The sequence below is a fragment of the Gorilla gorilla genome, chromosome 9 (genome assembly GCF_029281585.2).
Source record: "Gorilla gorilla gorilla isolate KB3781 chromosome 9, NHGRI_mGorGor1-v2.1_pri, whole genome shotgun sequence".
NCBI lineage: Eukaryota > Metazoa > Chordata > Mammalia > Primates > Hominidae > Gorilla > Gorilla gorilla.
The window spans coordinates 79,902,870-79,929,004 of record NC_073233.2 but is presented as its reverse complement, the minus strand read 5'-3'; the positions used below and the strand labels follow the sequence as shown (position 1 = coordinate 79,929,004).

The 26,135-nt window shown below is 46.0% G+C and overlaps 1 protein-coding gene across 27 annotated transcripts in view; it reads left to right on the top strand.

Moving 5' to 3' along the window:
• NUMA1 (nuclear mitotic apparatus protein 1) overlaps positions 1 to 26,135 on the top strand; it is a 77,692-nt gene that overhangs the window by 36,314 nt on the left and 15,243 nt on the right. For 6 of the 27 annotated variants that reach the window (XM_055356676.2, XM_055356665.2, XM_019036343.4 and 3 more), the window contains exons 3-12: positions 8,276 to 8,349; positions 14,946 to 15,031; positions 19,882 to 19,961; positions 21,093 to 21,175; positions 21,818 to 21,898; positions 22,944 to 23,031; positions 24,618 to 24,741; positions 25,258 to 25,415; positions 25,724 to 25,841; positions 25,937 to 26,054. In XM_055356676.2, coding sequence (XP_055212651.1) covers positions 8,308 to 8,349; positions 14,946 to 15,031; positions 19,882 to 19,961; positions 21,093 to 21,175; positions 21,818 to 21,898; positions 22,944 to 23,031; positions 24,618 to 24,741; positions 25,258 to 25,415; positions 25,724 to 25,841; positions 25,937 to 26,054 — 978 coding nt within the window. In that variant the 5' untranslated portion in view covers positions 8,276 to 8,307. Of the gene's footprint in view, positions 1 to 2,181; positions 3,325 to 3,466; positions 3,916 to 4,390; positions 4,504 to 8,275; positions 8,350 to 14,945; positions 15,032 to 19,881; positions 19,962 to 21,092; positions 21,176 to 21,817; positions 21,899 to 22,943; positions 23,032 to 24,617; positions 24,742 to 25,257; positions 25,416 to 25,723; positions 25,842 to 25,936; positions 26,055 to 26,135 lie in introns of those variants that run through there. The other 21 variants (XM_055356682.2, XM_063693313.1, XM_063693308.1 and 18 more) reach the window with 15 other exon arrangements.

Below are 26,135 nucleotides of genomic sequence, written 5' to 3'. Positions count from 1 at the left end.
TTATTGAATTAATTTTCATCGCTTTATAACAGGTGTCTTTATTCTTGTTTTACAAATAGGGATACTAAAGTTCAGAAGTTTCTTGCCAATGTCAAATAGTTAGCAGCATGTGGTAGAGACTTCTGCCATTTACTTGCTATGTGATCTTGGCAAATTATTTAATCTTGTGGCTCAATATCCTCCTCTCTAAAGTTGGGTGATAATCGTACCTACTTCATTAAGGGAGTTTTTAAGATTAATGAGTTCATACATATTAGGTCAGTAGAATAGTGTCGCGTACGTAGTATGCACTCAGTAAGCATTAGCTACTATATGTCTTTCTGTCTCTCTGTTTATCTATCTGTCCATTTATTTATGTATTTATTGAGACAGAGTCTTGCTCTGGCACCCAGGCTGGAGTGCAGTGGCATGATCTCTGCTCATTCCGAGTTCAAGCAATTCTCCCACCTTAGCCTCCTGAGTAGCTGGGACTCTGACACTAAAAAAGACACTAATTTGTTTCTAAATCATGAAGTTTTACTGGTTATCTTATATGTAAAACATTTTAGCCTATATATTATAAACTGTAGCCAATGATTGTGACCTCTGTAGTATAGCCCCTAGTAGAAAAAGACAAAGACAACTGTGGGCCAGGTGTGGTGGTTCATGCCTGTATCCCAGGGCTTTGGGAGAAGCATAGAATTTTTAGAGAAGAATTTAAAATAATGTGGTGCCTAGGCAACATAGTGAGAGCCTGTCTCTACAGAAAAAAAAAAAAAAAAAATTAGCCAGGCATGGTGGCACACACCTGTACTCCCACTGCTTGGGAGGCTGAGGCAGATGGATCACTTGATCCCAGAAGTTTGAGGTTACAGTGAGCTATGATCTCGCCATTGCCCTCCAGCCTGGGTGACAGAGTGAGACCCTGCTTTAAAAAAAAAAAAAGAACTCCACCTGGCTAATTTTTTGTTTTTGTTTTTTTGTGTGGTTTTTTTGTATTTTTTGGTAGAAACAGGGTTTCGCCATGTTGCCCAGGCTGGCCTCTCAAAGTGCTGGGATTACAGGTGTGAGCCACCGTGCCCCACCAGCTACTATTTATTATACTCTGTTTTCTCTCTTGTTCTGACATCCTGTCATCTCCTCAGTTTAATTCTGCATATCATCCCTCATACTTTCCTCCCCTGTACAGTTCCTCTCTCTGCCTCCTATCAGTTCTTTACCCTGTCTCCACAATGTCTCTCACTGCAGCTTCCACCTGGGTTCAAGTGATCCTCCCACCTCAGCCTCCCGAGTAGCTGGAACTGTAGGTGTGGGCCACCACACCCGGCTAATTTTTTATTCATGAAATTTTTTGTAGAGATGGGATCTCCCTATGTTGCCCCAGCTGGTCTCAAACTCTTGGACTCCAGTGGTCCACCCAAAGTGCTGGGATTACAGGTGTGAGCCATCGTGCCAAGCCCCCTTTCCATTCTTTCTTACCTTACCCTCTTGTGTGCCCTCATTACCTGTCTCCTGACTGTGCAGCCTTCTGACTCACCTCATTGCTGCTAGTCTCATTCAGGTATATATCAGAATAAACTTGGGGCACAGTTTTTGTCATACCACAGCTCTGTGTTAATAACAAACAAACTTACAAATCTTTGATTCCTTGGTTTGAGGTTCAAGATTCTCCTAGCTCTCTGACCCCACCTCACTCTTCAAGCCCTTTCTCCCACTGCTTCCATGCCTCCTCTCTGCTTTCTCTTCCTCCCCACACCTCTCTGTTTCCATCTGGGGAAATGCTACCTGTGTGTTTCAAGGTCCAAATTAAAATGGCACTTCATTTTCGTAATCCTTCCCTACTCTAAACTGGTTAGAATTTTTCTTTACAGCTTTTATGGAAGTTAGCACACCAGTTTGAAATTAATCTTCAAGTCACATTTCTTATCTCCTGTGAATTACAACCTACCTCAGTGCGGATGCTGGGCTTAATTCATCTTTGTATACTTCCTACAGTTTCCTATAGGAGTGCCTTACACATAGTAGGTGCTCAGTAAATGTTTGTGGCATAAGATTAGGGGGTGCCTGTTGACCATCTGGTGGGCTTCCCTTTCAGCCTGGGTGAAGTTCGCTATTCAGTGGGGGGAAATGCTGTGATTTTGTCTTCTAAGAGTCAGACATCTTTTGTTTTCAGCCACGTAGGAGAAGCAGAGCCTACAAGTCCCGGTGCCTGCGTCTGTTAAGGGCTGCAGCCAGTGCCTGGCGTGCTCGGTCTCGTGCCTTGGCCCCTCAGCCCCTCCCCATAAATGCTCAGCGGAACAGGGGATTAGGTTCTGGCAGCACAGCTGGGATTTTGGCGGCCATTCCACAGCCGACAATAGCACGCAGCACAGGACAGCGCAGGCCTGTACTCCAGGGCCAGAATCTGCCTGGGCTTCTTGTTTGGGTGGCGGAGGGGGAGGAGCGGGCACAGCACGGCATCCTGGCCTTGCCACGCAGAAGGTATGGGCTGGAGAGATTCCCTCGGGGAATGGACTTAGTGGGTGGCCGTGTCCCAGAGCAGGGCAGGCGGTGCCCATGGAAGGTGGCAAGGCGCTTTGTGTGTGAGTGGCATGGTTGTACTTAAAGACATAGCCTGCTCTGGGGCCGGCAGGAAGGTGCCCCCGATCAGAGGGCCTGCATGTTGCTTGTTCTTCAAAGCCTCTGTTCCCGGGTCTTCCTCCTTGCCCTGTGGTCCGCCAGGCAGGGGCTGATCTAATTATCAGGACAGCCCTTGTCCTACCCTTCCATTGCTGTCCAGAGAGATGGACAGATTATTACTGCTGCCTTAAACTCTGGGTGGAAAACAGAGCGAAGGGGGAGTGTCCGGTTGATCCCAGGTTTGTCAGGCAGGCCACTGTAAGATGTGTTTTGTGTGTTTATGCCACAGTTTGCCTTGGCTCTTGCTGCTGTTGGAGTTCAGTAATTTTGCCTGCCTGCTTGTGCCTTCACCTCAACCCGCCGCCCCCATTCGTCCTGCTTTTCTTGTTCGTGGACCAAGCCTCCAGCCTTCCCCTTTGCAGCCCCTCCTCTCCAGTGCACCCCCTCCCTCTGGGCCCCACCCCCACTGAGAGTCCCCTGCTTGCTGTCGCTCCCAGATCGGGGAAGCTTGCTGTGCCTTTAAAGAAAGCAGACTCCTGGCTGTGACGCACTTCTGGCTGTCAGCCAGGAAGATCGCTCCTGCCAGGCAGACTGAGAAGAAAACCAACAACTTTTCTTTTGTGTGTGGGGTTACTTTCCACTGGCCCCCCCTTCCTCCTCTCCTTTCAAGATTTAAATGCTAATGGCGGATTAAAACCTGTAGATACGTTTGGCTTTAGGAGTCTGGTAAGGCCCCCCCGCACCGAGACTTTTTCTCCCTCACTCTTTCTCTGGGTTTTTGTTCAAACATGGACGAGGGGGTGGGGTGGATTCTCCCCCCTCACCTCCCTTTCCTGCGCCATCCTTAAAGGGGAGGGAGAGAAGAGGGAGAGCAAGTAAACATACTCAGAAACAGGCGCTGTGGAGCAGAGCTTGCCAACATCCGGGAGTTGGCGCCTTTCAGAGCAAAGGGTTGCTTTCTTTCCCCCTTGCGTAGATGTCAGCATGTTTTTGTTCAGAGAAGGAAAGCGTGTGTGCCTGCACGTTGAGCTGTAGAGACAGCTCAGGAGAGGGCTTCACCATTTCTGCGTGAGGCCGTGGGTGTGTGCGCGGTGGTGGGCAGTGAAAAAAGGTTCATTTTGTCAGCTGATAGGGACCAGGGTGTGTGAATATAGTGGTGGGGGGCCCAGGTCAGTGTGTGTGTGTGTGTGTGTATGTACGCGCCCCAGTACAATACATGGCTGCAGGCCTGGTTGCAGGTCTGGTTCCTGATTGCAGCTCTTTTGCCATCATCCTGATCTGGACCCTCCAGAGAACGGGGAGAAGGGGCAGACATCTGTAAGCCACTTTTGAAGAAACCAGAGAATCTTGGTTTCCTCTGTAATCCCTCCCTTGTTCCTCTCCAGGGCTTTGGGGTTCTGTGCCAAACTCTAGGCTACAAAGATGGAGTGGTCTGTGTGAAGAGGAGGAGGCTTCAGCCCAAGCTAGTCCCTTTAGATGGAACAAACTGGTTTGCCCCGACCTCAGGAAACTCTTTGGACTTGGACCAGACGGTCTACCCAGGACTCCCCAGGAATTGAGAAAGATTGTTTTTCTCTGTATGGCGTCTCTTGGAGCCACTGGTCCTTTTGCCTTTTATCTTCTCAGAGGCAGGGGATGTACCAGCAAAGTATTTCCTATGCTGTTTTTATAGCTTATTAGCTTAGGGCAAGGTGGCTTGGCCCCTCTGGGTAACCTGCCAGGTGAGATCTCGGTGTTTGCTTGCATGTGCCTCCTGGCCTATCCGTCCCAGAGTTGGAGGAGGAGGAGCCCCAAGATCAGGGTTTTCACTCTTTGGATGTGAGTGCCTCTCAGATGGGGAGTATCTTTCTAAGAAAGGGGTACAGAGCATGGAATTCTTAGGCTACAGGCAGGCAGAGTCTCAGGGTAAGTGGTGGTAAATTTTGCAAGTGAGCACTGGCGCACAGATGGGGCAGCCATTTCCTTTGTGAGCTGTGAGGCTGTAGGCCTTTGGAACTATCAGGTGGAGAAGGGGGTGGGGTTCTGGGAAGGACCCTTTGAGGTGGGAGCTTGTGTGGGCTTTGGGCCCTGAAATTCTGGGAGTGGGAGTTAGCACTAAGAGAATAAGGGTTCAGCAGAAGCAAGGGCCCATGAGCTGAGAGATCAGTATAGTTTAACAACTCTCTGGGACCAAAGGTCACTTTGGTGTTATCTTGAGGTAGGTCTGGTGTTCCCTTGATGGGCAGTAAGTGGCTAAGAGGCAGTCTCAAAGGAGCTGGCACCCAGGCCAAGGGCGGCGTAAGGAGAGCAGTGCTGCTGCAGCTCAGACCCTCTGGCCTTTGGCCTATCACTTGTTCTGTACTTAAAACTGAAGCTTTTTCAGAACAGACTCCAGAGCTCAGCAACCTGACCCTCTGGTCCTGCTTCTTGCGTCTGAGCAGGTGGTTTACATTAGCCTCAGCCCTGGTAGGAAATCATGGCTAGGCTTTAACTCTTTAAGGTCCAGAGAGGGTACAGGCAGAGTGGCTGCGTGTCTCTTTAGTGTCACTTTCCTTATCTTGATATATATTTTCTGGAAACAGAGGGGTTACTGTAAATGTGGGAATTTGTCCTGATGTGGGGGAGCTGCATTGTGTCAGTTTGGGAAATGTAAAAAGGATGCAGCGCCTTAAGTTTATAACGCAACTGCTTCTGTGTCCTTGGTTACTTCTTGAGACCAGGGAAAAGAGAGGGTGCCTTACCAGCTCGGTGAGGCCTCTGTTTTAGATTCTGGGGGAATTTCTTTCTCAGAGAATCAGGTAGATGGGAACTCCAAAGATGCCCTCAGAGGGCCTGGCCTTTTGTTTCTTTGTTTATTGAGTGAGGGTTGTGGGGGGGCGGGGGGTGCCTGATCCAGCTGGGGTGGATCTCAGCAGATCCTTCTGTGAAATGGTTCCAGGCTACAATCGCAAGGATCTGTTTTTCCATCAGCATCACCCAGTGTACTGGGTGGGGCCTGCCTCAGATTTCAGGGGGAGGGTGGGGAGGATGGTACTCTGGCTGGGAGCCCTTGGGTTCCCAGCCAAAGTCTGCTTAAAGCTATAGTCCCAATATAGAAGACTTAGCTGTGCTCCTGGCTTCAGTCATTCCTTACCCAGAGAAGAGGGAATGGCTGGGGCTCTCCTGAAGCCTCTCTCACCCTGATGTTCTGTCTCTAGGAAAGTACCTCTTTACAGGCTTAGAACTGAAGAGCAGACAAGGTCCTTCAGGAGTTCCTAGTGGTGAATATTGGGTTCCTCGTATTTCTGTGCCTGGGGAACACAGAAAAGAATATTTAGCCTTGACACTCATTTTCTTGAACAGTGGAACTAGTTTTAGACAGGCTCTCCTGGGAGGACCTCAGGGTTGTATGTTTTGCCTCTGAGATGAAGAGGTTGGTTAAACCTCAGGACATTTTTAGTAGCACAGCTGTGAGTCTTTCAAAGGGGGCAAGATCTGCCTACAGTTGCACATAAAATTTCGAAGTGTTGGGCCTCATCAAAAGGACTGCAAGTCTATAGGCAGCAGTGAGGATGGGGGAGAGGTGATCTCAGCCTCATTCCTTGTGATTTAATAGCTCAGAGGCCTTTTTTTAAAGAAGCCCCAGTTGAGTGTCTGGCTGTTGCCGCCCCACCACAGAGCCAAGTGTGGTCCCTTGAGCTTTAGTCTTGTCAGCCACAGAAAAGCCTTATTGCAGTGCAGTAGTTGGGGCTATCTGCATCCATCCATGCCTGGCCTCAAGGGCTATACAATCTTGCCCATGGATAGGGTATACTTGATGATAATTATCCAAGACTGAGGAACGTAAGCCCCTTAGCTTTTCTGCCCTCCTGAGAGCTCTCTTAACCATTTCATTTGCCCTTGCCAAAGCCCAGGTGAATTGGCTCAATTCCAAGACTGATGCTGGTATGACATGTGGAATCATGTTGGATGTTGCAGGGTCAGGAAGCACTTAATTGTAATTAGCATTTAGTTATATTTAGCATTTAATTATTTTCTTCTGTTAGTGCTTCACATATGTTTAATTTTACTCCCTACCCTGCTATAAGCCCCTCAAAGGCAAGGACCATGTCATTGTCTCCCATTTTCCATGTAGCTTCTAGCACAGGATGATCTTTTTTTTTTTTTTTATTTTTTTTGAGACGGAGTCTCGCTCTGTCACCCAAACTGGAGTGCAGTGGTGCAATCTCGGCTCACTGCAAGCTCCGCCTCCCGGGTTCACGCCATTCTCCTGCCTCAGCCTCCCGAGTAGCTGGGACTACAGGCGCCCGCCACCATGCCCAGCTAATTTTTTTGTATTTTTAGTAGAGACGGGGTTTCACCATGTTAGCCAGGATGGTCTCGATCTCCTGACCTTGCGATCCACCCGCCTTGGTCTCTCAAAGTGCTGGGATTACAGGCGTGAGCCACTGCTCCCAGCGAGGATGATCATATTTAGGAACTAAGAAAATACCTTTCAGTTGGCTGATAAACAGAGTATACTTGGATAGGAAGGACCAAGAGATAATGGGGAATGAATTTTCAGATTTTCGTATCTCTTTCCCGTACTAGACAGTGAGCACCTTGTGGGCAAGAATGGTGTCTTTCTTTATCCCCAACTTGCATACATGAGACTGGTTCCACAGAGCCCGCACTCTGGAGATGCTAATAAATATATGGGGAGACTTACAGGTGATGTGGCTCTTACCACTCTTGTTCCTCCTTCTAGAGTAGTTACAGACTAAGCACGTGTGGCAGGAGATGGGGGGCAGGGCTCATTGTGCCCCTGGAGATTAGTGAAAATTGCAAGGGTTGCTAGGGGGTGTTGGTGAATATTTAGTTAATCTGGTCTGTGGTCTCTTGGGTAGGTTGGCAGGCAGGTGGCAGAATCTCAATGGGAAAGGAAATTGGGGATGAGAACACCAGGACAGGTGCCTAATTTTCATTAAATGTCCCATGGGATCTCCTCCGGAATTGGGCTCGACCTCATCCAGAGACTTAAGTTTGGATATTCTCAATCCCCCATTTGAACTGTGTTTGTGAGACATTTCTGTGGAGGATATAAAAATCCAGAAACTAGAACAGTTTCCCCAAGGACTTAGGTATTGTTAGGTACAATTTGGGTACCTGTAGAAAGAGCTAGAAATCAACATTTCTGCTTAAGAACAGTAATTATTTATTGACAACCTACCATGTGCCAGGCACTGTACTATTTGCTTTATCTTTAAGCATCACAATAGCCCAGAGAGGTGTATGTATAGGATCCCATTTTGCAGATAAAGAAAAAGACTAAAAGAGGTTATGTTGCTTGTCTAAGGTCCTATGACCCCGGTCACATTAAATCAGCATCCAGACCCAGTTCTGTCTGAAAACCATGTTTGTTCCATATTTAAGGGCATCATGTCCCAAAGAGTAGGGTTGAAGGCCAGCTTTGGATGTTGTATTTTCTGTGGAACTGAAAAATTACATGGGGGTAGACGTTGAGTTAAATGCACAATTCTTTCCTGTCGTCTCTGATATAAGCTCTATAGTAATTTTCATGTGTACTCAGCTTCCTAAAAATTCCCATGGTGTGTCTTGGTGGATTCAGTGAAGAGTGATTTAAGTGTTGAGAATTGGCAAATGGAACCATTTCGCCTTTATTTCTTGATCATGGATATCTGATATGATTAACTGCTTTTCTTCCTCTCTTGGGTTCCAGGCGCATTGGAGTGACTGTCTGGCATCACCAAGATGACACTCCACGCCACCCGGGGGGCTGCACTCCTCTCTTGGGTAAGTAGTCTTCCTCTCTTTTGTTGGCTATACTTCTCCAGGAAGCTTGAGAGAGTTAGGAGAGGAGTTTTGTAGGAGCCAGGGCTATGTAAAGTCTTCTCATTTCTAGACTAAATAGTTTTCCTTTAGACAGCATGGGAATGCATTTTCATCTGCTCTGTGTGTATTTTTCTGAATAAAAGGGTAAATGTGGGCCGGATGCGGAGCTTATGCCTGTAATCCCAGCACTTTGGGAGGCCGAGGCAGGTGGATCACCTGAGGTCAGGAGTTCGAGACCAGCCTGGCCAAGCTGGTGAGACCCCCCCCCCGTCTCTACTAAAAATACAAAAATTAGCTGGGTATGGTGGCGGGCACCTGTAATCCCAGTTACTCGGGAGGCTGAGGCCGGAGAATCACTTGAACCCGGGAGGCGGAGGTTGCTGTGAGCCGAGATCACACCATTGCACTCCAGCCTGGGCAACAGAGCGAGACTCGGTCTGAAAAATTAAAAAGAAAAAAAAAGGGGATAAATGCTGACCTTAATGATCAACATATGCAGGGACTTTGGTCTTCAAAGGCCTTTAATCTAGGACAAGGTTCTCATCACTCTCTTACCACCTTTCTGTCTGTTGCCATTGTCTATCAGCAAATGTTGCCTTGCCGATTACTTCATCAAAATTCTTTTGCTGGTAGAGACAATGGCAAATGAAAAAATTAATACAGTGCATTGGATATTTAAAGCTAGAGAGGCTGGATGTGGTGGCTCACACCTGTAATCCCAGCACTTTGGGAGGCTGAGGCAGGAGGATCGCTTGAGCCCAAGAGTTCAAGACCAGCCTGGGCAACATGGCAAAAACCTGTCTGTACAAAAAATTAAAAAATCAGCTGGGCATGGTGTCGTGCACCTGTAGTCTCACCTACTTGGCAGGCTAAGGTGGGAGGATCCCTTGAGCCCTGAAGGTTGAGGCTGCAGTGAGCCATGATTGCGCCACTGCATTCCAGCGTGGGCGACAGAGTGAGACCATGTTTCAAAAATATATATAAAAATAATAAATGAAGCTAAAGAAACAGAGGAGACCATGGAGTGTGGTGATAAATATGGGTCTCAGAGTCACATGCCCAGCATAGAATCACAGCACTGGTCTCTCTGACCCAGGGCAAGTTGGCCTCTCAGTATCTTCAGTATCTTTTTTTTTTTTGAGATGGAGTCTTGCTCTGTCGCCAGGCTGGAGTGCAGTGGCGTGATCTCGGCTCACTGCAACCTCTGCCTCCCGGGTTCAAGCAATTCTCCTGCTTCAGCCTCCCAAGTAGCTGGGATTACAGGTGCACGCCACCATGCCCAGCTAAATTTTTTGTATTTTTAGTAGAGACGGGTTTCACCATGTTGGCCAGGATGGTCTCGATCTCCTGACCTCGTGGTCCGCCCTCCTTGACCTCCCAAAGTGCTGGGATTACAGGTGTGAGCCACCACGCCTGGCTAGTATCATTTTTTTTAATGGGGATGATTTTAAGTTAAAATACCTCATAAAGTTCTAATTTCTCTTGGCACCATGAAAAAATAAAATAAAATACCTCATGGGGTTATTACAAGGATAATGAGATACACTTAGTGTGCACAAGTACCCACATACATGCAGTCATTTAGCATGTTATCTCAATAAATCATAGTTCTTGATATTTAAAATACTTCCTGGGCATGCTAGTTGACACAGGATATTTTAGTATTCACCCTGAGTACTGATTAATCAGGGCCAATTGGAGAGCCAACCATTTTTCTTTTTTTAAAAAATAGACATAGAGTCTCATTCTGTTGCCTAGACTGGAGTACAGTGATGTAATCATAGTTCATTGTAACCTCAAACTTTGGGGCTCAAGCCATCCTTCTACCTCAGCCCCCCCAGTAGCTTAGGACCACAGGGGTACATGCCATGCTAATTTTTAAAAACTTTTTGTAGAGATGGGGTCTTGCTAAGTTGCCCAGGCTGGTCTCAAACTTCTGACCTTAATTTTAATGTGACCTCAAAAAAAATACAGTGTTTTGTATTTTTGGTAGAGACTGGGTTTTGCCATGTTTCCCAGGCTGGTCTTGAATTCCTGAGCTCCAGTGATCCACCCGCCTTGACCCCCCAAAGTGTTAGGATTATAGGCATGAGCCACTGCGCCTGGCTTAAGACTAGTTTTATTTATAGCAGCTACTTATATCCTTTTCTGAAAAGTCACAATAAATATGCATGAGGCCAGGTGCAGTGGCTCACACCTGTAATCCCAGCACTTTGGGAGGCTGAGGTGGAGGATCACTTGAGCTCAGAAGTTTGCAACCACCCTGGGCAACGTGGCGAAACCCTGTCTCTTCAAAAAATACAAAAATTAGCTGGGTGTGGTGATGTGCTCCTGTGGTTCCAGCTACTTAGGAGGCTGAGGTGGGAGGATCACCTGAGGCTGTGGAGGTTGAAGCTGCAGTGAGCTGTGATCGTGCCACTACACTCTGGCCTGGACAATAGAGTGAAAGCCTGTGTCAAAAAAAAAAAAAACAACAACAAAGAACATGCATGAAAATGTTAAAGTATAGTTATATGTGCCGGGATCAGTAGTGCACACCTGTAGTTCCTGCTACTTGGGAAGCTGAGATGTGAGAATTGCTTGAGCCCGGGAGTTTGAGGTTGCAGTTAGCCATGATTGCATCTGTAAATAGCTGCTGCACTCCAACCTATAACATAGCAAGAGCCTGTCTCTTAAAAATATATATAAATATAGTATAGAGAATGTTTTCAATTTAAACAAAAGTTGTGGAGCTAAAGCAAATTTTATGAAACTGTAGTAGCATGAAATAATGCATCTGTTATGTTAGTGAGAAGAGTGGCATAGAACATACACGTACACACACATGATAATTCCAACTACAGTTTAAAAAAAATTACCTAGAAAAAACGAAAGAAACACATCAAAATGCTAAAAGTACCTGTATTAAAATACTAGAATTATTGGGAGCTCTGTTTTTTGTCTTCTGAATTTTCAGTAATTTATAACATAAAAATAAATTAGTGGTTTATTTTATTAATACTTAAATTATAGCTTGAAACTATTCTGTAAACAGCAGTTAATAATGAATAAACTGTTGCAGGGTATTTTAAGATTTGACAACCTTAAGCAACCCTGCAATGCTTAAAGGCAACTCTTGAGTTATGTGGTGAGCCTGGTCCTCACTCTCATGTTTTATGCCCTGACTAGAGATGAAGGAACTTCTCTACTTCCTCAACTTTTAAATGATTTCTCACTTGAGAGCAAAAATAATTCAGAGGAAGAAAAAATCTTTTTATATCCATGAAAGGAACTGTGGCTGGATTATTACTTAATTGGTATATGTGATGAATCCAGATTCCTTAGGAGACTTTACATCAGCTAATTGGTATGATTTTTTAGTCTTGTTAGTGAACAAGCATCCATAGTCCTTGAATGTTTTACCTAGATTGCAGGTATTGATAGGAGATGGTTTAGCCTTGGCAGTCTCTTCATTTTCTGCAGGTAAAATGGAATCTTGGCCTGAAGTTTTCAGAATCTTCCTAGAAAACTTACAATGACCTATCCTGACCAATTAGATTGAGCTTTTTTCAAAAGACAGTAAAAATATATTATAAATATATTAGTAAACTCTTTAAGACGTCAATAAGTCATATTTTATTTCACGTTAAAAAAAATTTTAATCTATTTTAACTGGGATTCATCTAAAAGATTCCTCTTTTTGAGATAAGGTCTTGCTCTGTGACCCAGGCTGGAATGCAGTTGCAGCTTCATAGCTCACAGCAGCCTGGAACTCCTGCACTCAAGCAATCCTCTGCCTCCCACCTTAGCCTCCTGAGCAGCTAGGACCACAGGCATGCACCACCATGCTGGGCTATTTTTCCTTTCTTTTTTTTTCTTTTTTTTTTTAATTTTTTGGGGAAAGGGTCTTGCTATGTTGCCTAGGCTGATCTCAAACTCCTGGCCTCAAGCGATTCTCCCTCCTCGTCCTCCCAAAGCACTGGGATTACAGGCATGAGCCACCACACCTAGCCTAAATGTTGTATTTATTTATTTTTTTATTTTTTTGAGACAGGGTCTCAATCAGTTGCCCAGGCTAGAGTGCAGTGGTGTGATCATAGCTCACTGTAGCCTTGACCTCCCAGGCTTAAGCGATCTTCCCACGTCAGCCTCCCGAGTAGCAGGGACTACGCGAGCATACAGGCGCAAGCCACCTCACCCAGCTAAAAAATTTTTTAAATTATTATTTTGCAGAGCCAGGGTCTCCTTTATGTTGCCCAGGCTGGTCTTGAACTCCTGGCCTCAAGCAGTCCTTCCACCTCAGCCTCCCCAAGTGCTGGGATTACAGGCATGGGCCACTGCGCCTGGCCTAAAAGTTGTTTTTAAATGTGAAAGTATTTAACTCAAATAAATACTATCATGTCTGTAGAGAAATCATTGATTTTTAAAAATCCTCTTAATTCTATAGTGCATGCAGCTAACTTAACTATTAAGAAATACAAATGTTATGTCTACTTCATTATTTTAATTTTATTAACCATGTGCTTTATGTTTATTACTTTTTCTTTTTTCTTTTTTTTTTGAGATGTCTCACTCTGTTGCCCAGGCCACAGTGCAGGGACACTATCATAGCTCATTGTAACTTCTCCAGCTCCTAGGCTCAAATGATCCACCTACCTCAGCCTCTTATGTAGGTAGGACTTACAGGCACATGTCACCATGTCCAGCTTGCTTGCTTGCTTATTTATTTATTTAGTAGAGACAAGGTATTGTTATGTTGCCCAAGGTGGTCCTAAACTCCCAGCCTCAAGCAGTCCCCCTACCTCAGCCTCCCAAAGTGCTGGGATTACAGGTGTGAGCCACTGCACCTGGCCTACTTTATATTTTTTAATGTGTTCTTGCATCCATAATCCCATTTGAGCTCACACTGGTCCTTTGAAGTAGATAAAGTAGGGATTCCATCCATTTGGCAAGGGAGAAAACTAGTGCAGAGAGAAATAAAGTTTGTAACAAAGGTTGCTGGCAAGTTTGTGGAGGAGCTGGGCCCAAAATGTATATGTACTGGCTCCCGGCCCAAATATAGAGAACACATTTGTAAGCAATAGAATCTAGTTGTCTGCGCATAACCACTATGCTGAAGTTCTTTAAAATACCTTGTTTCTTAAAGCAGGCTCAGTCTCTCTCCCCTCTTAGTGTTGAATATGTGAATAATTAACTTAGCAAACCCTTTCTTCCTATAGTAATAAAAAAGTAAACTTCAGCCCAGGCTACTTCTGAACTGTAGTGCCTGTGGAATTCATGAGATTTTCCTGTAGAGGTCGACCATGTATACTTGTTGAATAACCTGTGTACCTGATGTGTGTGACCCCTGGTGAATATTCTAGTGGTAAAAACTGATTTAAATATATGCCTATCTGAAGCCAAAGAATGGGAACAGGCAACTAAATTAGAATTAAGAAGTTTTTCTTTGAAATTCCCAGCTCCTCTTCTTTCATCCCCCCCCCGCCCCCTTTTTTTTTCTTTTCTTTTCTTTCTTTTTTTTTTTCCTTTGGAGACAGGGTCTTGCTCTGTCACCCAGGCTAGAGTACAGTGATGCAATCCCAGCTCACTGCAGCCTCGACCTCCCTGGGCTAAGGTGATCCTCCCACCTCAGCCTTCTAAGTAGCTGGGACTACAGGTATGTGCCACCACTCCTGGCTAATTTTTTGTATTTTTTGTAGGACAGGGTTTCACCATGTTGCCCAGGTTGGTCTTGAACTCCTGAGCTCAAGTGATCTTCCCGCCTCAGCCTCCCAAAGTGCTAGGATTACAGGTGTGAGCCACCGCGCCTGGCTCCCTCCACCACCCCCTTTTTAAAAAATCATCTTGTTCCCCTATTGTTTTTCCCTTCTCCCCTCAGCCAAAGCTTTATGTGTGGAAAGAATAAAAATGTATTAATAAGATTTTATATCTTTGTGGGAGTGTATAGCATATATGTAATATTTAAGTTTTGAATAGATATTTCAAAACTCAAGAGCCACAAAGGGCTATAATATAAAATGTATTAATAAGATTTTATATCTTTGTGGGAGTGTATAGCATATATGTAATATTTAAGTTTTGAATAGATATTTCAAAACTCAAGAGCCACAAAGGGCTATAATATAAAAATCCAAGGGATACAGAAACTTACAATGTAAACGTTCAAGAAATACAAAGAGCTATAATACATTCAAGAGCTACAGAGAGTTATAATGTAAGAGCCTTTCTTTTCCCACCTCAGACTCCCTGCTGTCAAGTTCCTCTCTTTAGAAGCAGTGGTAGTACCAATTTATTGGTGTATCCTTCCAAAATACTCCCAGTGCTGGAACATCTTAGGAAAGTTTAAGCTTTTATTTAGTTGAAGCCAAAGGAAGGGCTCTCTGATGGTTGCATTTCAGGTGGCTGTAACTGGATGAGTGAGTGCAACAGCACTCCTTCCTGAAATTAAAAACCTGAGAATCATCAGTTCTTGTATTCCTATAGCCTACAACTGTAAGCACTCACATTAAGCCTCTGGGAAAAGGAGCAAACCACGTTGCTTCTAACAGTCTCACTAGGCTGTTCCCTTTGATTTACAGGTGAACAGTCTGCATGTGGCTGACCCTGTGGAGGCTGTGCTGCAGCTCCAGGACTGCAGCATCTTCATCAAGATCATTGGCAGAATGTGAGTACGCACCATACCCCTTTCTAGCCTCTAAGGCAAAGCTGATTGCTGGGGTGGGGGCTGTACTTGTTCTCTTTACTTGATGATGGCTATGACCAGAAATCAGGGGCAGGATTGGGACATCATAAGCCAGGGTGGGGCCTAAAGGCAAGAATACATTGACCTCATCTTTCAGTCGCTGTACCACTCCATGGGAGAGGTTTTACGCTTGTCCCATCCTGAGGCTTCTGCATTCTTGCACAGGAGAACCTCCAAGGCTCCATGCCCTCACATTCTTCCAAGTGCTCACTCTTGGGTTCCCCATCTCTTGTCTCACCAGAAGCCTTCTACAACCCTCCTTTCTTGACTCATCCCTCCACTATGCCACAAGCCCTCTTTGCAACCTTCTGAGGGAAGAAAGGGGAAGCTCTCACATCTGAAGGAAAGAAGAAACACCTAGAAATCTCATCTCTAACTTGTTAGCACAGTACAGATATGTCTCTTTCTAAGCCATTATAAAATAAATACACTTCTGGGGTTTTTACTGCCTCAATTAACTTGCTTTCTGAGGTCCATGAGCATTTAATAAGCTTGTTGTTACCATGCAGCAAGGATTGTAGTTTGGCCTTTTGGTCTGTGTCTTTAGCACGTTTCCTTTGAACGTCACAGTTATCTGGGAAATGAATAGAGTGGGGCTTCCTGTCAGTATCCTACCTTTCTGGGACCAAGCATAGGTCAGTTGTCATCTTTTTTTTTTTTTTTTTTTTTTTTTTTAAGAAAAAACACATTAGATTGTTTGCCCTAGGCCAAGGATAGACTGAAGTGTTGAAGGTGTTTATGTGCCATACGTGGCAGTTAGGAACTGGTATCAGGGACTCACATCTCTGAAGCAAGCACTTTAGCTACCTATTCATAGGTAACAGCTCATTGATAGGGAAAGAAGGTAGAATTAAGCTTATCAAAGGCCAGAACTGTGTCTGATTCATCTTGGGGTCCTCCCTACCTAGCTTAGGATGCTACATTGATTAGGTTTTAGTTAATGTTTGTTGAGTGAAGAGATGAGTTGGTATTCTCTATCAGCAAGGTCTAGTGGGGCCAAGTAGCCCAGGACAGATGGGTCTGCTGCTAAAGTGGTTTTTTATTTGAAGTGTGTGTTGATCGTGGGTTATCTTATAGGATTTTTTAATACTCCATATGGCTCTAACCAGGACCTGCCTTAGTACCTCTAAAAGAAGTCACTATTCTTATTTTGGTCCAGACACTACCATTTTCTCTCCCAGTTACCCAGGCAGGACATTTCAACATCATCTTGACTTCTCTGTCTCCTTGGTGCTGATCTCTAATTGGTCATCATCCTGTCTGCTCACATCCAGCGTCCCTCCCTCTGCCTCATTCTGAATACTAGGCCCTCATGGCCTAGTTCTTCTCTAATCTGCCCTTATTGCAGTTCATTCCTATGCACGAGTTCTCAAGAGTCTTTCTCAAATCTTGTTTTCTTTGTGACACTTCAGTGACTCTTCATCAAACCTCAGTGAATATTCATTTCTAATAGGTAGAAATCTAAAATCTTCAGCCTGGTGTTTAAGATCTTTCATCAGGGGGTCATTTCCTCTCACCAGTTTTGTTTCCTGCTTTTTTCTCTCCCCACTCGACACCACCTCATTTTTTTTTTTTAATCTTATAGAAATCCTTAAATCCTGGATTTTGTTAATTGCATTATTATGGTACGACTTAACTTGTTCCACTATTCCCCTTGTTGCCTATATACTGATAATTAGATCTAAGCTTGATTCACTTTTTTTTTTGTCAAGGGTACTTCATAGTTGGGGTTGTGTACCACCTGTAAGTCAGCATTTTGCAACTTCTGTTGAAAATCATTATTTTGCAAACCCTAAGGAAGTGATAGATCCAGGCACCTGACATTAATGGCTGGTAAAACCATTAGTCTGGCAATACCTAACTCTCTGTTTAATTTTAACCTCACTAAAAGTGAAGCAGCCAGGTATAATATGCCTTGTATTGTAACACACAATATGGGGCAGCATGCTTTTTTGACTTCAAAATAGATCAAGGAACTTTTGCTTTTGAAGAGAGAAATTTCCTTGGCCTGGTGACAAGAGCAGTAGATGTGCCCAAGAGTAAGGATGTGTCCTTGGGTTAGCCACTGTAGGTTTATAACCTGGTAGGAAATTTTCATAGGAAGGGCCAAAAATTCAAGATGCTCATTTTCAAGTTGTCTTCTAGGGTGTTGCCTGAACCTAGGCTGCAGTAGAAGCGGGGCTTGGAGGTAGGCGATATTGAAATCCCAGGTTAATGCTAATCTCCATCTCAGATCCAGGACAATGCAGACCAGCTTCCTTTTGGGAAATGGAGGTTCTTAGTTAATATGTTCTGGCTCTTACATTTCTGATACCGCTACTGGTGCCAACCTAAATCAGCAGCCTAGTTCTCAGCAGAAGGCAGCAGAGGATGGCAAGGTTGGAGGGTAGATAGAAGCTGTGGGAGTTGGGTGGCTGCTGTCTGCACACTGGACAAGGGGCACCCTGAGAAAAATAATTCTTTAAAAAATTAAAAAAAAAAATAAGCTGTGGGAGTTGAGGGTTTAATTGCTTGGCCACTTGGCCTTCTCTCTGGGAAAATTAACTGGGATCAACCCCTCAGACAAGTTTCCCTTTTGGTTCTTCTGTGCGTGAATAGTCTAAAGCAAAAAAGGCTGTCCCGTCTGTTTGATAGCTGTGAAGCTTGAATAACAGAGTATAGTGGAGGCATTTTGCCAGAAAACTTACAGTTCTGACATTTTTGTCTTGCTGACTTTTATTTCTGCTCTTCTCAGTAAAAAGCATCCCTCAGTTGTCAGTCAGCCCATATGTATTGAGCACCTACTTTATTCCTGGCTTTCAGCTAGTGCAGTTGGAGTGGGCAGTTGTAAATGGTGCAGTTGCATTCATGAGTGCTGCAGGAAGACCTGGAGGACAGCCGAGGCATGACTGGCAGGAGTTGTGGATGGCTTCCTGACAGAGATGAGACTTCAACACAGTCTTAAAGGACGGGCTGGATTTCTCTAGGACTACTGTTGTCCAAAGTATGCTCCATGCAGCTTTACTTACACCAGGCTTTGTGGGGGGTGGGGGAAAAGGGTTTTGTGGTCAAATAGGTTTAAGAAATAATGCATGTTGTATCTTCTTCTATAAAAAAATGTTCAGTTTAACCCAGCATTTCTTAAACATTTCACCTGAGAACCTCTTTTTATTTTATTTAATGGAATACTCTGAGGTAAATATTGCTCTACACTGAGCCAAGGAGTCACAACATTCCAGATTGTGGGTGGGTAGGGAAAATGGCTCATTTGGGAGTCTGTAAGAGATAAGCATCTCCTCAAGACTTTGTAGGAGTCTCTGATCTCAGACCAGCTATCCAGACAGAGTGCCTCTGGGGGGATTCACTTGGAAGAAGCCTTTGTAATCACATGGGGTATGGGGGGAGGTACACTCATAGTCTTGGCTTGGATGATGCTTATGCTTGCAGGATGTCTCTGGCATTGGAAGGTTCTGGGCCTGCCCTGCCCTCCAGAAAGTTGGCTAAGAACTAGGAGTTTAGATTCTGAGAAGCAAGGGGCCCACTAATCAGGATCTCCCACTGTAGCCTAGAGAATTCAGCTTTCTAACTTGAAGTGGTATTTCACCTGCTGCTTCTGAAAATGGAACTGCAGTTAGCTAGGGGATCCAGCGAAGTTCCCCCACTAGGTTGAAGGCTGAGATGGCAAAAGCCTCCCAGAGCAGGATCCCAGGGACTAGTATTCTTTTTTTTTTTTTTTTTGGAGACAGAATCTCGCTCTGTCGCCCAGGCTGGAGTGCAGTGGCATGATCTCAGCTCAGTGTAATCTCTGTCGCTTGGGTTGAAGCAGTTCTCCTGCCTCAGCCTCCTGGGCTGTGTGAGAGCTCCCCCTGCTGTCTCCCTCTCCTCATGGCTCTCTTCACACTGCCCGCTCTTCCAGTTAAGCAAGTACAGACAAGAACCACTAATCAAGAATACTAGTCCTAGCTGGGCGCAGTGGCTCCAGCCTGTAATCCCAGCACTTTGAGAGGCTGAGGTGGGTGGAGGTCAGGAGTTTGAGACCAGCCTGGCCAACATGGCGAAACCCTATCTCTACTAAAAATAAAAAAATTAGCCGGGCGTGGTGGTCCATGCCTGTAATCCCAGCTACTTGGGAGGCTGAGGCAGGAGGATTGCTTGAACCCAGGAGACAGAGGTTATAGTGAGCCGAGATCGTGCCACTGCACTCCAGCCTGGGCAACAGAGCGAGATTCTGTCTCAAACAAACAAACAAACAACACTCTAGTCCCTGGGATCCTCCTCTGGGAGGCTTTTGCCATCTCAGCCTTCAGCCTAGTGGGGGAACTTCACCCTGTCACTTCAGAGCCTTGTTTCCTCCTGTTCTTTCAGTTCTTGGATGTTTTTCCCTCCCCATGGTCTTCTCTCACTCTTAACCTAGGTGTGTTCTCCAGGCTTCCTGACAGTTTAGAGTTGAGCCATTCCAGATGGTGTAATATAGCTTCCCGTTCATCTGTGCTGCCTCCATCTCCTCTCGGCCCCTTTCCACAGAGCTTTTTTATGTTTGCAAATAGGATGGCAGAGTGCCATCTTTTCCAGAAGAACCCCATGCCTCAAGTCCCCTCTTCCCACCCACCACACAGTTCCATCTGGATAAATGGTGTCCTGGTATCTGTCACCTGCCTCCAGGATCTGATCTGGATCTCTTCCAGATCCAGCAGAGATCAAGACTGGAAGGAATGGGGAGGTAGTATGAAATGCAGCAGCAAGGAGGCAAAGATTGCCGAATACTCCGGTCCTAATACTTGCTCTTTTTCTAGCCATGGCGCTGAAGAGGGACAGCAAATCTTGAAGCAGCCGGTGTCAGAGAGACTGGACTTTGTGTGCAGTTTTCTGCAGAGTAAGCACCTTTCTTATCCAGCTATGAAGAAGCTGCTTCCTCAGCTCATGGGATTGGAGAGTCCAGAGGAACTAGTTCATGGGTGTCTGGAGGAGAAAAATTTCAAGGCTCCCCACTCTTTAACACAAAGATGAAAACAGCTGGTTCAGATCCCCTGGGTCTTGTGATGCCTTCATCAGTTGGTGTAAGAAGAGTGTCCCTTCAGTCCCAGAGCCCTTCTCGGAGATCTAGGTGGAGCCAGAAGGTTACTTTTTGGGACCTGTCACTTTGAACTCTTTGAGCACCTTAAGTTTCTGTTTCCCCCACCTTCAAGGAGACAGAAGAGAGAGAATGACTCTCTTTCCCTTGCAAGAAAAACTGTTTTTCTCAGATAACTTTGAATTAATTGCTTAGGCAATAGGTGTAGGGGCAGAGGCACATTAAGGTTGATCTTGACCCCCCTCACTGCTTGTATGACCTTTCTGGACATAGGTTCCCTATCTATAATATGGAGATGATAACTGCTCTTCAAGTGGATGGGTGGATTAAATAAGAACACATGCAAAGCTTCTGGTACAGTGCTTTTCAGTTCCCCTCCCCTCGTCCAGCCTTAGACCACAGAGTCCTCGTCTTTGACATGGGGAGCTAGCTGCCATCTCCACCCCTAGAGAATTATAGGAAAGGTGAGGCTATATTTAGATAAAGCAAGGTGTTAGTAATTGAGCCCAGACCCTCGGGCAGTGTTAAGAGTCAGGTATCCCTAGTTGTCCTCTTCTGACTCAGCTATAGGTTTCCTCTGTGACCTCAGTTGGAACAGGATTCTAAAGTGACCTGGCATCTCTGGGCTTTTCCTCTGTGGTGCTGAGAGTTGGTGAGTGGGTGGGAGAGTGCAACATCATGACCCAGAGTTGCTGTGAATTCCGAGGCTGCTTTCTTCTTCCATTATCCCTGTAGCCCTTGGATTGACCCAGGATAGAACTGACTTCAGATGGAAAATTGTAAGGCAGGGGAAAGAGGCCATAGGAGTAAGGAGCCCTACATCTCATAGCCCCACCAGAGATAGCCATTCTGCTCCCCAGATTTAAGTGTTCTGGGATCTCAGGTATGGTTTCCAGGAAGTTCACCCTGTTTTCTACGTTGTTGTCATTGCAGAAAATCGAAAACATCCCTCTTCCCCAGAATGCCTGGTGTCTGCACAGAAGGTGCTAGAGGGATCAGAGCTGGAACTGGCGAAGGTACCTATGGAATACCAGACTGGGGAGGCAGGGCAGGGTTGGGGTGATGGTACCTGAGGGACCCTGCAGGGCCTTCTCTTAACCCAAGGGGAGATGATGGGTGCTTTATTTCTGGGGCTCTAGTACGTTGGAGGTAGAACCAGGAAGCCACCTGTCTTGAGACAGAGGCTAATTTAGCCCAAGGATTCTAGGAGCCCATGATCTTATGACAGATTATGAAACAAACAATGGTTTACTAGACCATTACTGTGGGCCTCGATGGAGACCTGGCTGAAATCAGGTCTCACTCGGCCATCACCATATTTTTATTATAGCTCAGTCTTAAGTCATTGCCTCTGCTCTTTCTGGGTGCTGGCCTATAGAGGGTACCTAAAGCTTCACACCCAGGGTTCCATGAGTCCAGGAATTGAGCCATGCAGGAATCTTGGCGCTCAGCTTTTTGTACAGTGTACACTATCCTTAATTAAAAAAAAAAAAAAAAGTGTTTCCTGGAGCTGTTAAGGATGGTGGCCTGGGATTGCTGAATTCCAGGACTTTTAGAAGAGTCACCGGAATAGCTCAGAGTCCCCAGAACAGCCCAGAATGGGGGCACTGAGAAGAGAGACAGCCCCACTCAGTGACTGCCTCCTGTCTGACTTCTAGATGACCATGCTGCTCTTATACCACTCTACCATGAGCTCCAAAAGTCCCAGGGACTGGGAACAGTTTGAATATAAAATTCAGGTAAGCCCTTGTGCCTCCATGCCACCTAGCAGGCCTAGCCCATGCTTCACCTCACCTGACTTGTTTTTCTTTGAACAGCAGATATTGGACTTTAAAAACACAGTTATAGCAATTATTGCCATTCATCATAGAAAGTCTGGGAAACGTTGAAAAGCGTGCAGGAGGAAATAACAGTTGCCGATAAACTCATTCCCAGAGTTTGCTAACTTTTTAAAGGATGTACTTTCAAGTCCTTTTTTATGTGCATATGTTTAACTGTAATGTGTTTTAGGATAATACGTAGAAATTATTCTCTGTTCCTATATGTGTTTCTGTGTGTGTGTGTTTTTTTTTTTCCCCACAGAACTTTCACTTCATTTATCTCATCCTTTCCTCTGGTAGGGTCATCTGGAAGAGGCCAACATAGTTATATATAAAAGCTTCCTGGCCGGGCGTGGTGGCTCACGCCTATAGTCCCAGCACTTTGGGAGGCCGAGACAGGAGGATTGCTTGAGGCCAGGAGTTCAAGATCAGCCTGGGTAACATAGCGAGACCCTGTCTCAACAAAAAATATTTTTTTAAAAAAATGAGCTGGGTGTGGCAGTGTGTGTCTGTAGTTCTAGCTACTTGGGGAGCTGAGGAGGAGGAGTTGACTCCAGGAGTTGGAGGTTATAGTGAGCTATGATTGTGCCACTGTACTCCAGCCTGGGTGACAGAGCAAGATCTTGTTTCTTAACAACAATAACAATAAAATCAACTTTCTGATTGTGTTACTTTCCTTAACAGTCACTTCACTTGTGGTCAGGAGTTAAGTCAGTCAGGAACTCTGACTTTGGTACATCTTGAGGGGAGGTGGGAGGGAAGGGGACAAGTGGGGTGAACATATCTCTAGTTGAATGTTGTTGGCTGGGTCATAGGACCTCAGCTCTGAGAGGGAGAATGGGATCCAGCAGGCTCCTAGGGCATGAGGGAGCCGGGGACTGGCACTGCCAGGGTGGAGTTCCTGGCAGCCATCCCTTCAGAGGCCTAACACCTAAGTGATGCTCTTTTTCTCCCTGTGGCCCAGGCTGAGTTGGCTGTCATTCTTAAATTTGTGCTGGACCATGAGGACGGGCTAAACCTTAATGAGGACCTAGAGAACTTCCTACAGAAAGGTAAGTAGGTACACACTCCTGAGAATCCCCTCATCTCTGAAATGGGGAATACTAGGATCCTGAGTTGTCAAGTATGGTGGGGGTTTGTTTCTGTCCCCAACACAAGGCAGAGTTGATGCTCAGGAAAAGTGTGTGTAATGGAGTAGGTCGATTTCTGGGCCATGTTGTATCATCTCAGTTCCTATGGAGCTCCTCCTTGCTGCCTGGCAGCAGTTATGTAGGATATTTACAAGTGATCATACCTACTTTTATTTTTTATTTTTTAAACAATCATTACTCTAGGCTTAGAAGCTGAGAATACAGTCTTTTTATGTTTATTTTTATTTTTTTTTGAGACAGAGTCTCTCTCTGTCGCCCAGGCTGGAGTGTAGTGGTGCGATCTCAGCTCACTGCAATCTCCACTTCCTGTGTTCAAGCAATTCTCCTGCTCAGCCTCCCGAGTAGCTGGGATTACAGGCGCACGCCACCACACCCGGCTAATTTTTGTATTTTTTGTAGAGACGGGGTTTCACCATGTTGATTAGGCTGGTCTCGAACTCCTGACATCAGGTGATCCACCTGCCTCGGCCTCCCAAAGTGTTAGGAATACAGGCATGAGCCACTGCGCCCGGCCCACAGTCTTTTAAAAAATGTTTTTCCCGTCATGTAGTGCATGTTCTAGGTGGAAAGGCAGATACATAAACCAGGAAATAATGATAAGGAATCTAAGTACGGAATATATCAATGGCCTCGGCTGGTACTACAGTAGAAAGAGTGATCGTTCTGCTGGTCTTCTGATGAAGAGGTCAGCTGGTGGATGATAGGAATGTAAGAAGGAGGTCTAGGCGAGTTCTAGCCGTTGAGTTTGATGTTCCTTGTATTCAGGTTCCTCATGAGACCTTCAGGTGGAGATGTTGGAAATGTGAGTCCAGAATTCAGGAGCAGGCTCTGGACCAGAAGATAGGTTTGCAAGTCAGCATTGGATGGCCACTGAAGCCGTGGGCACTATGGGCAGAGCCAAGAGGCCCCATCAGATCTCTGGGAGCTTAGAGGGTGGGTAGAGGAGGGAGGAGCAGATGAGGAGACTTAAGAATGGGTTATTAGAGGTAGGAGAGTCCTACAAAAGTGGTCACGGAAACCACGGAAAGAGAAGGGTTTTGAGGAGGAGGGCATTTTGGAGGTGCAAGGCTTCAGGGGGGATGAATTCCAAATGGTGGCCAGTGGCTCTGATAGGAAAGGTTGTTGGGGGCTGCGAGGAGATCCTGCTCAGGGCACCCCAAGCTGTCTCTGCAGTATGGACTCGAGGAAAAAGCTTGAGCACTTGGTGCAGTTTCTGAGCCAGAGGACACCCTCACTCCACTGTGCTCTGAGTAATGATGCTCTGTAGAAATGGAAGCCCTGCACTTCATTTTGGTTAGAGACACGGAACTCTGGATAACCCAGACACCAGGTTTCAGGTTCTGCCCAGTGCCTTCCTTGGTAGTTTACATATAAGTATCCATGGATATACTCCCACTAAGGCGAGTTCTCAAATTGCATAAAGGTGCAAATCTTTTCACCTTCTTACTAACCTTTGTTGATTTATTTTGTCTATTTCTTACCCCCAGCTCCTGTGCCTTCTACCTGTTCTAGCACATTCCCTGAAGAGCTCTCCCCACCTAGCCACCAGGCCAAGAGGGAGATTCGCTTCCTAGAGCTACAGAAGGTTGCCTCCTCTTCCAGTGGGAACAAGTATGTTCTGGGCCTCTCCTCCTGGGATAGGGCCTCAGCATCCATCCATTCCTCACATTCCTAACTTCTAGAGTTAAGATGTTAACCAGCCTCTGGGAGTGCTTAGAGTATCCTGTAGATCTGGGATCTCCTCACCTCACCCAGTAGTAATTGGGGGAATTGGTTGGGATTTGTCATTTGCAGAAGGCCTCCCTCAAAAGCTGTTCCCTGTTTATGGAATACCCTTCTTCCTCGGAGACTACAATGAAGTCCCTTCTCTTAGCACATCTCTGCAGAGCCAAGGAGAATATATCACTTTTTTTTTTTTTTCTGACAAAGAAATTAAGGCAGTGAGAAGAAAAGTTTTCCCAAGATCATGTCATGAGGCTTGAGGTAGCACTGCAAACAACCCAGGTGCACAGGCCTCCCAGCTGCTAGTGCGCACTTCCATAGACCCCGCTCCCTTACTGCTGCCTGTTGCTGATTGCTTCAGATCTTAGGCGCTTACCAATGCATATGGGCCTTCTCCCTCCTCAGCTTTCTCTCAGGTTCTCCAGCTTCTCCCATGGGTGATATCCTGCAGACCCCACAGTTCCAGATGAGACGGCTGAAGAAGCAGCTTGCTGATGAGAGAAGTAATAGGGATGAGCTGGAGCTGGAGCTAGCTGAGAACCGCAAGCTCCTCACCGAGAAGGGTAGGTGGCTGGCACACTGGCAGATGTGTGAATAGACTTGCCGGAAGGATGTCCCCTGGCCTCCCATGTTGTCCCCTCTGCTGGCCCCTGGAGCTGAGAGCTCAGCCCTGGGCCTGTGGTCAGGCTGACCTCCTGGAAGCTAGATTCTGTCTTTGTCCCCATCTTCTCTTTCCCTTAGATTGGATACCATATTCCTCCTCTTCCTATGCCGCCTCCTCCCTTCCCCTCGTGCACATAGTTCTGTGCACATAGTTCCCCTCGTGCACATAGTTCTGATTCTCCTCTCCTCCTCCCTCCACTCTGGGCAGATGCACAGATAGCCATGATGCAGCAGCGCATTGACCGCCTAGCCCTGCTGAATGAGAAGCAGGCGGCCAGCCCACTGGAGCCCAAGGAGCTTGAGGAGCTGCGTGACAAGAATGAGAGGTACAGCTCTCCCTGCATTCCTTCCCAGGCCCCAGCCCCTCCCCTCACCCAGCCAGGAACCCATACTCTCTTCTCACTGCTTCCCTCCCTCGCAGCCTTACCATGCGGCTGCATGAAACCCTGAAGCAGTGCCAGGACCTGAAGACAGAGAAGAGCCAGATGGATCGCAAAATCAACCAGCTTTCGGAGGAGAATGGAGACCTTTCCTTTAAGGTGGGTGTTAAGGTGGTGTGTGCATGGAGGCCCCTCAGGGCTGAGGTGGTCTGGAAGGCTCCCCAAGAGAGGGTTGAGAAG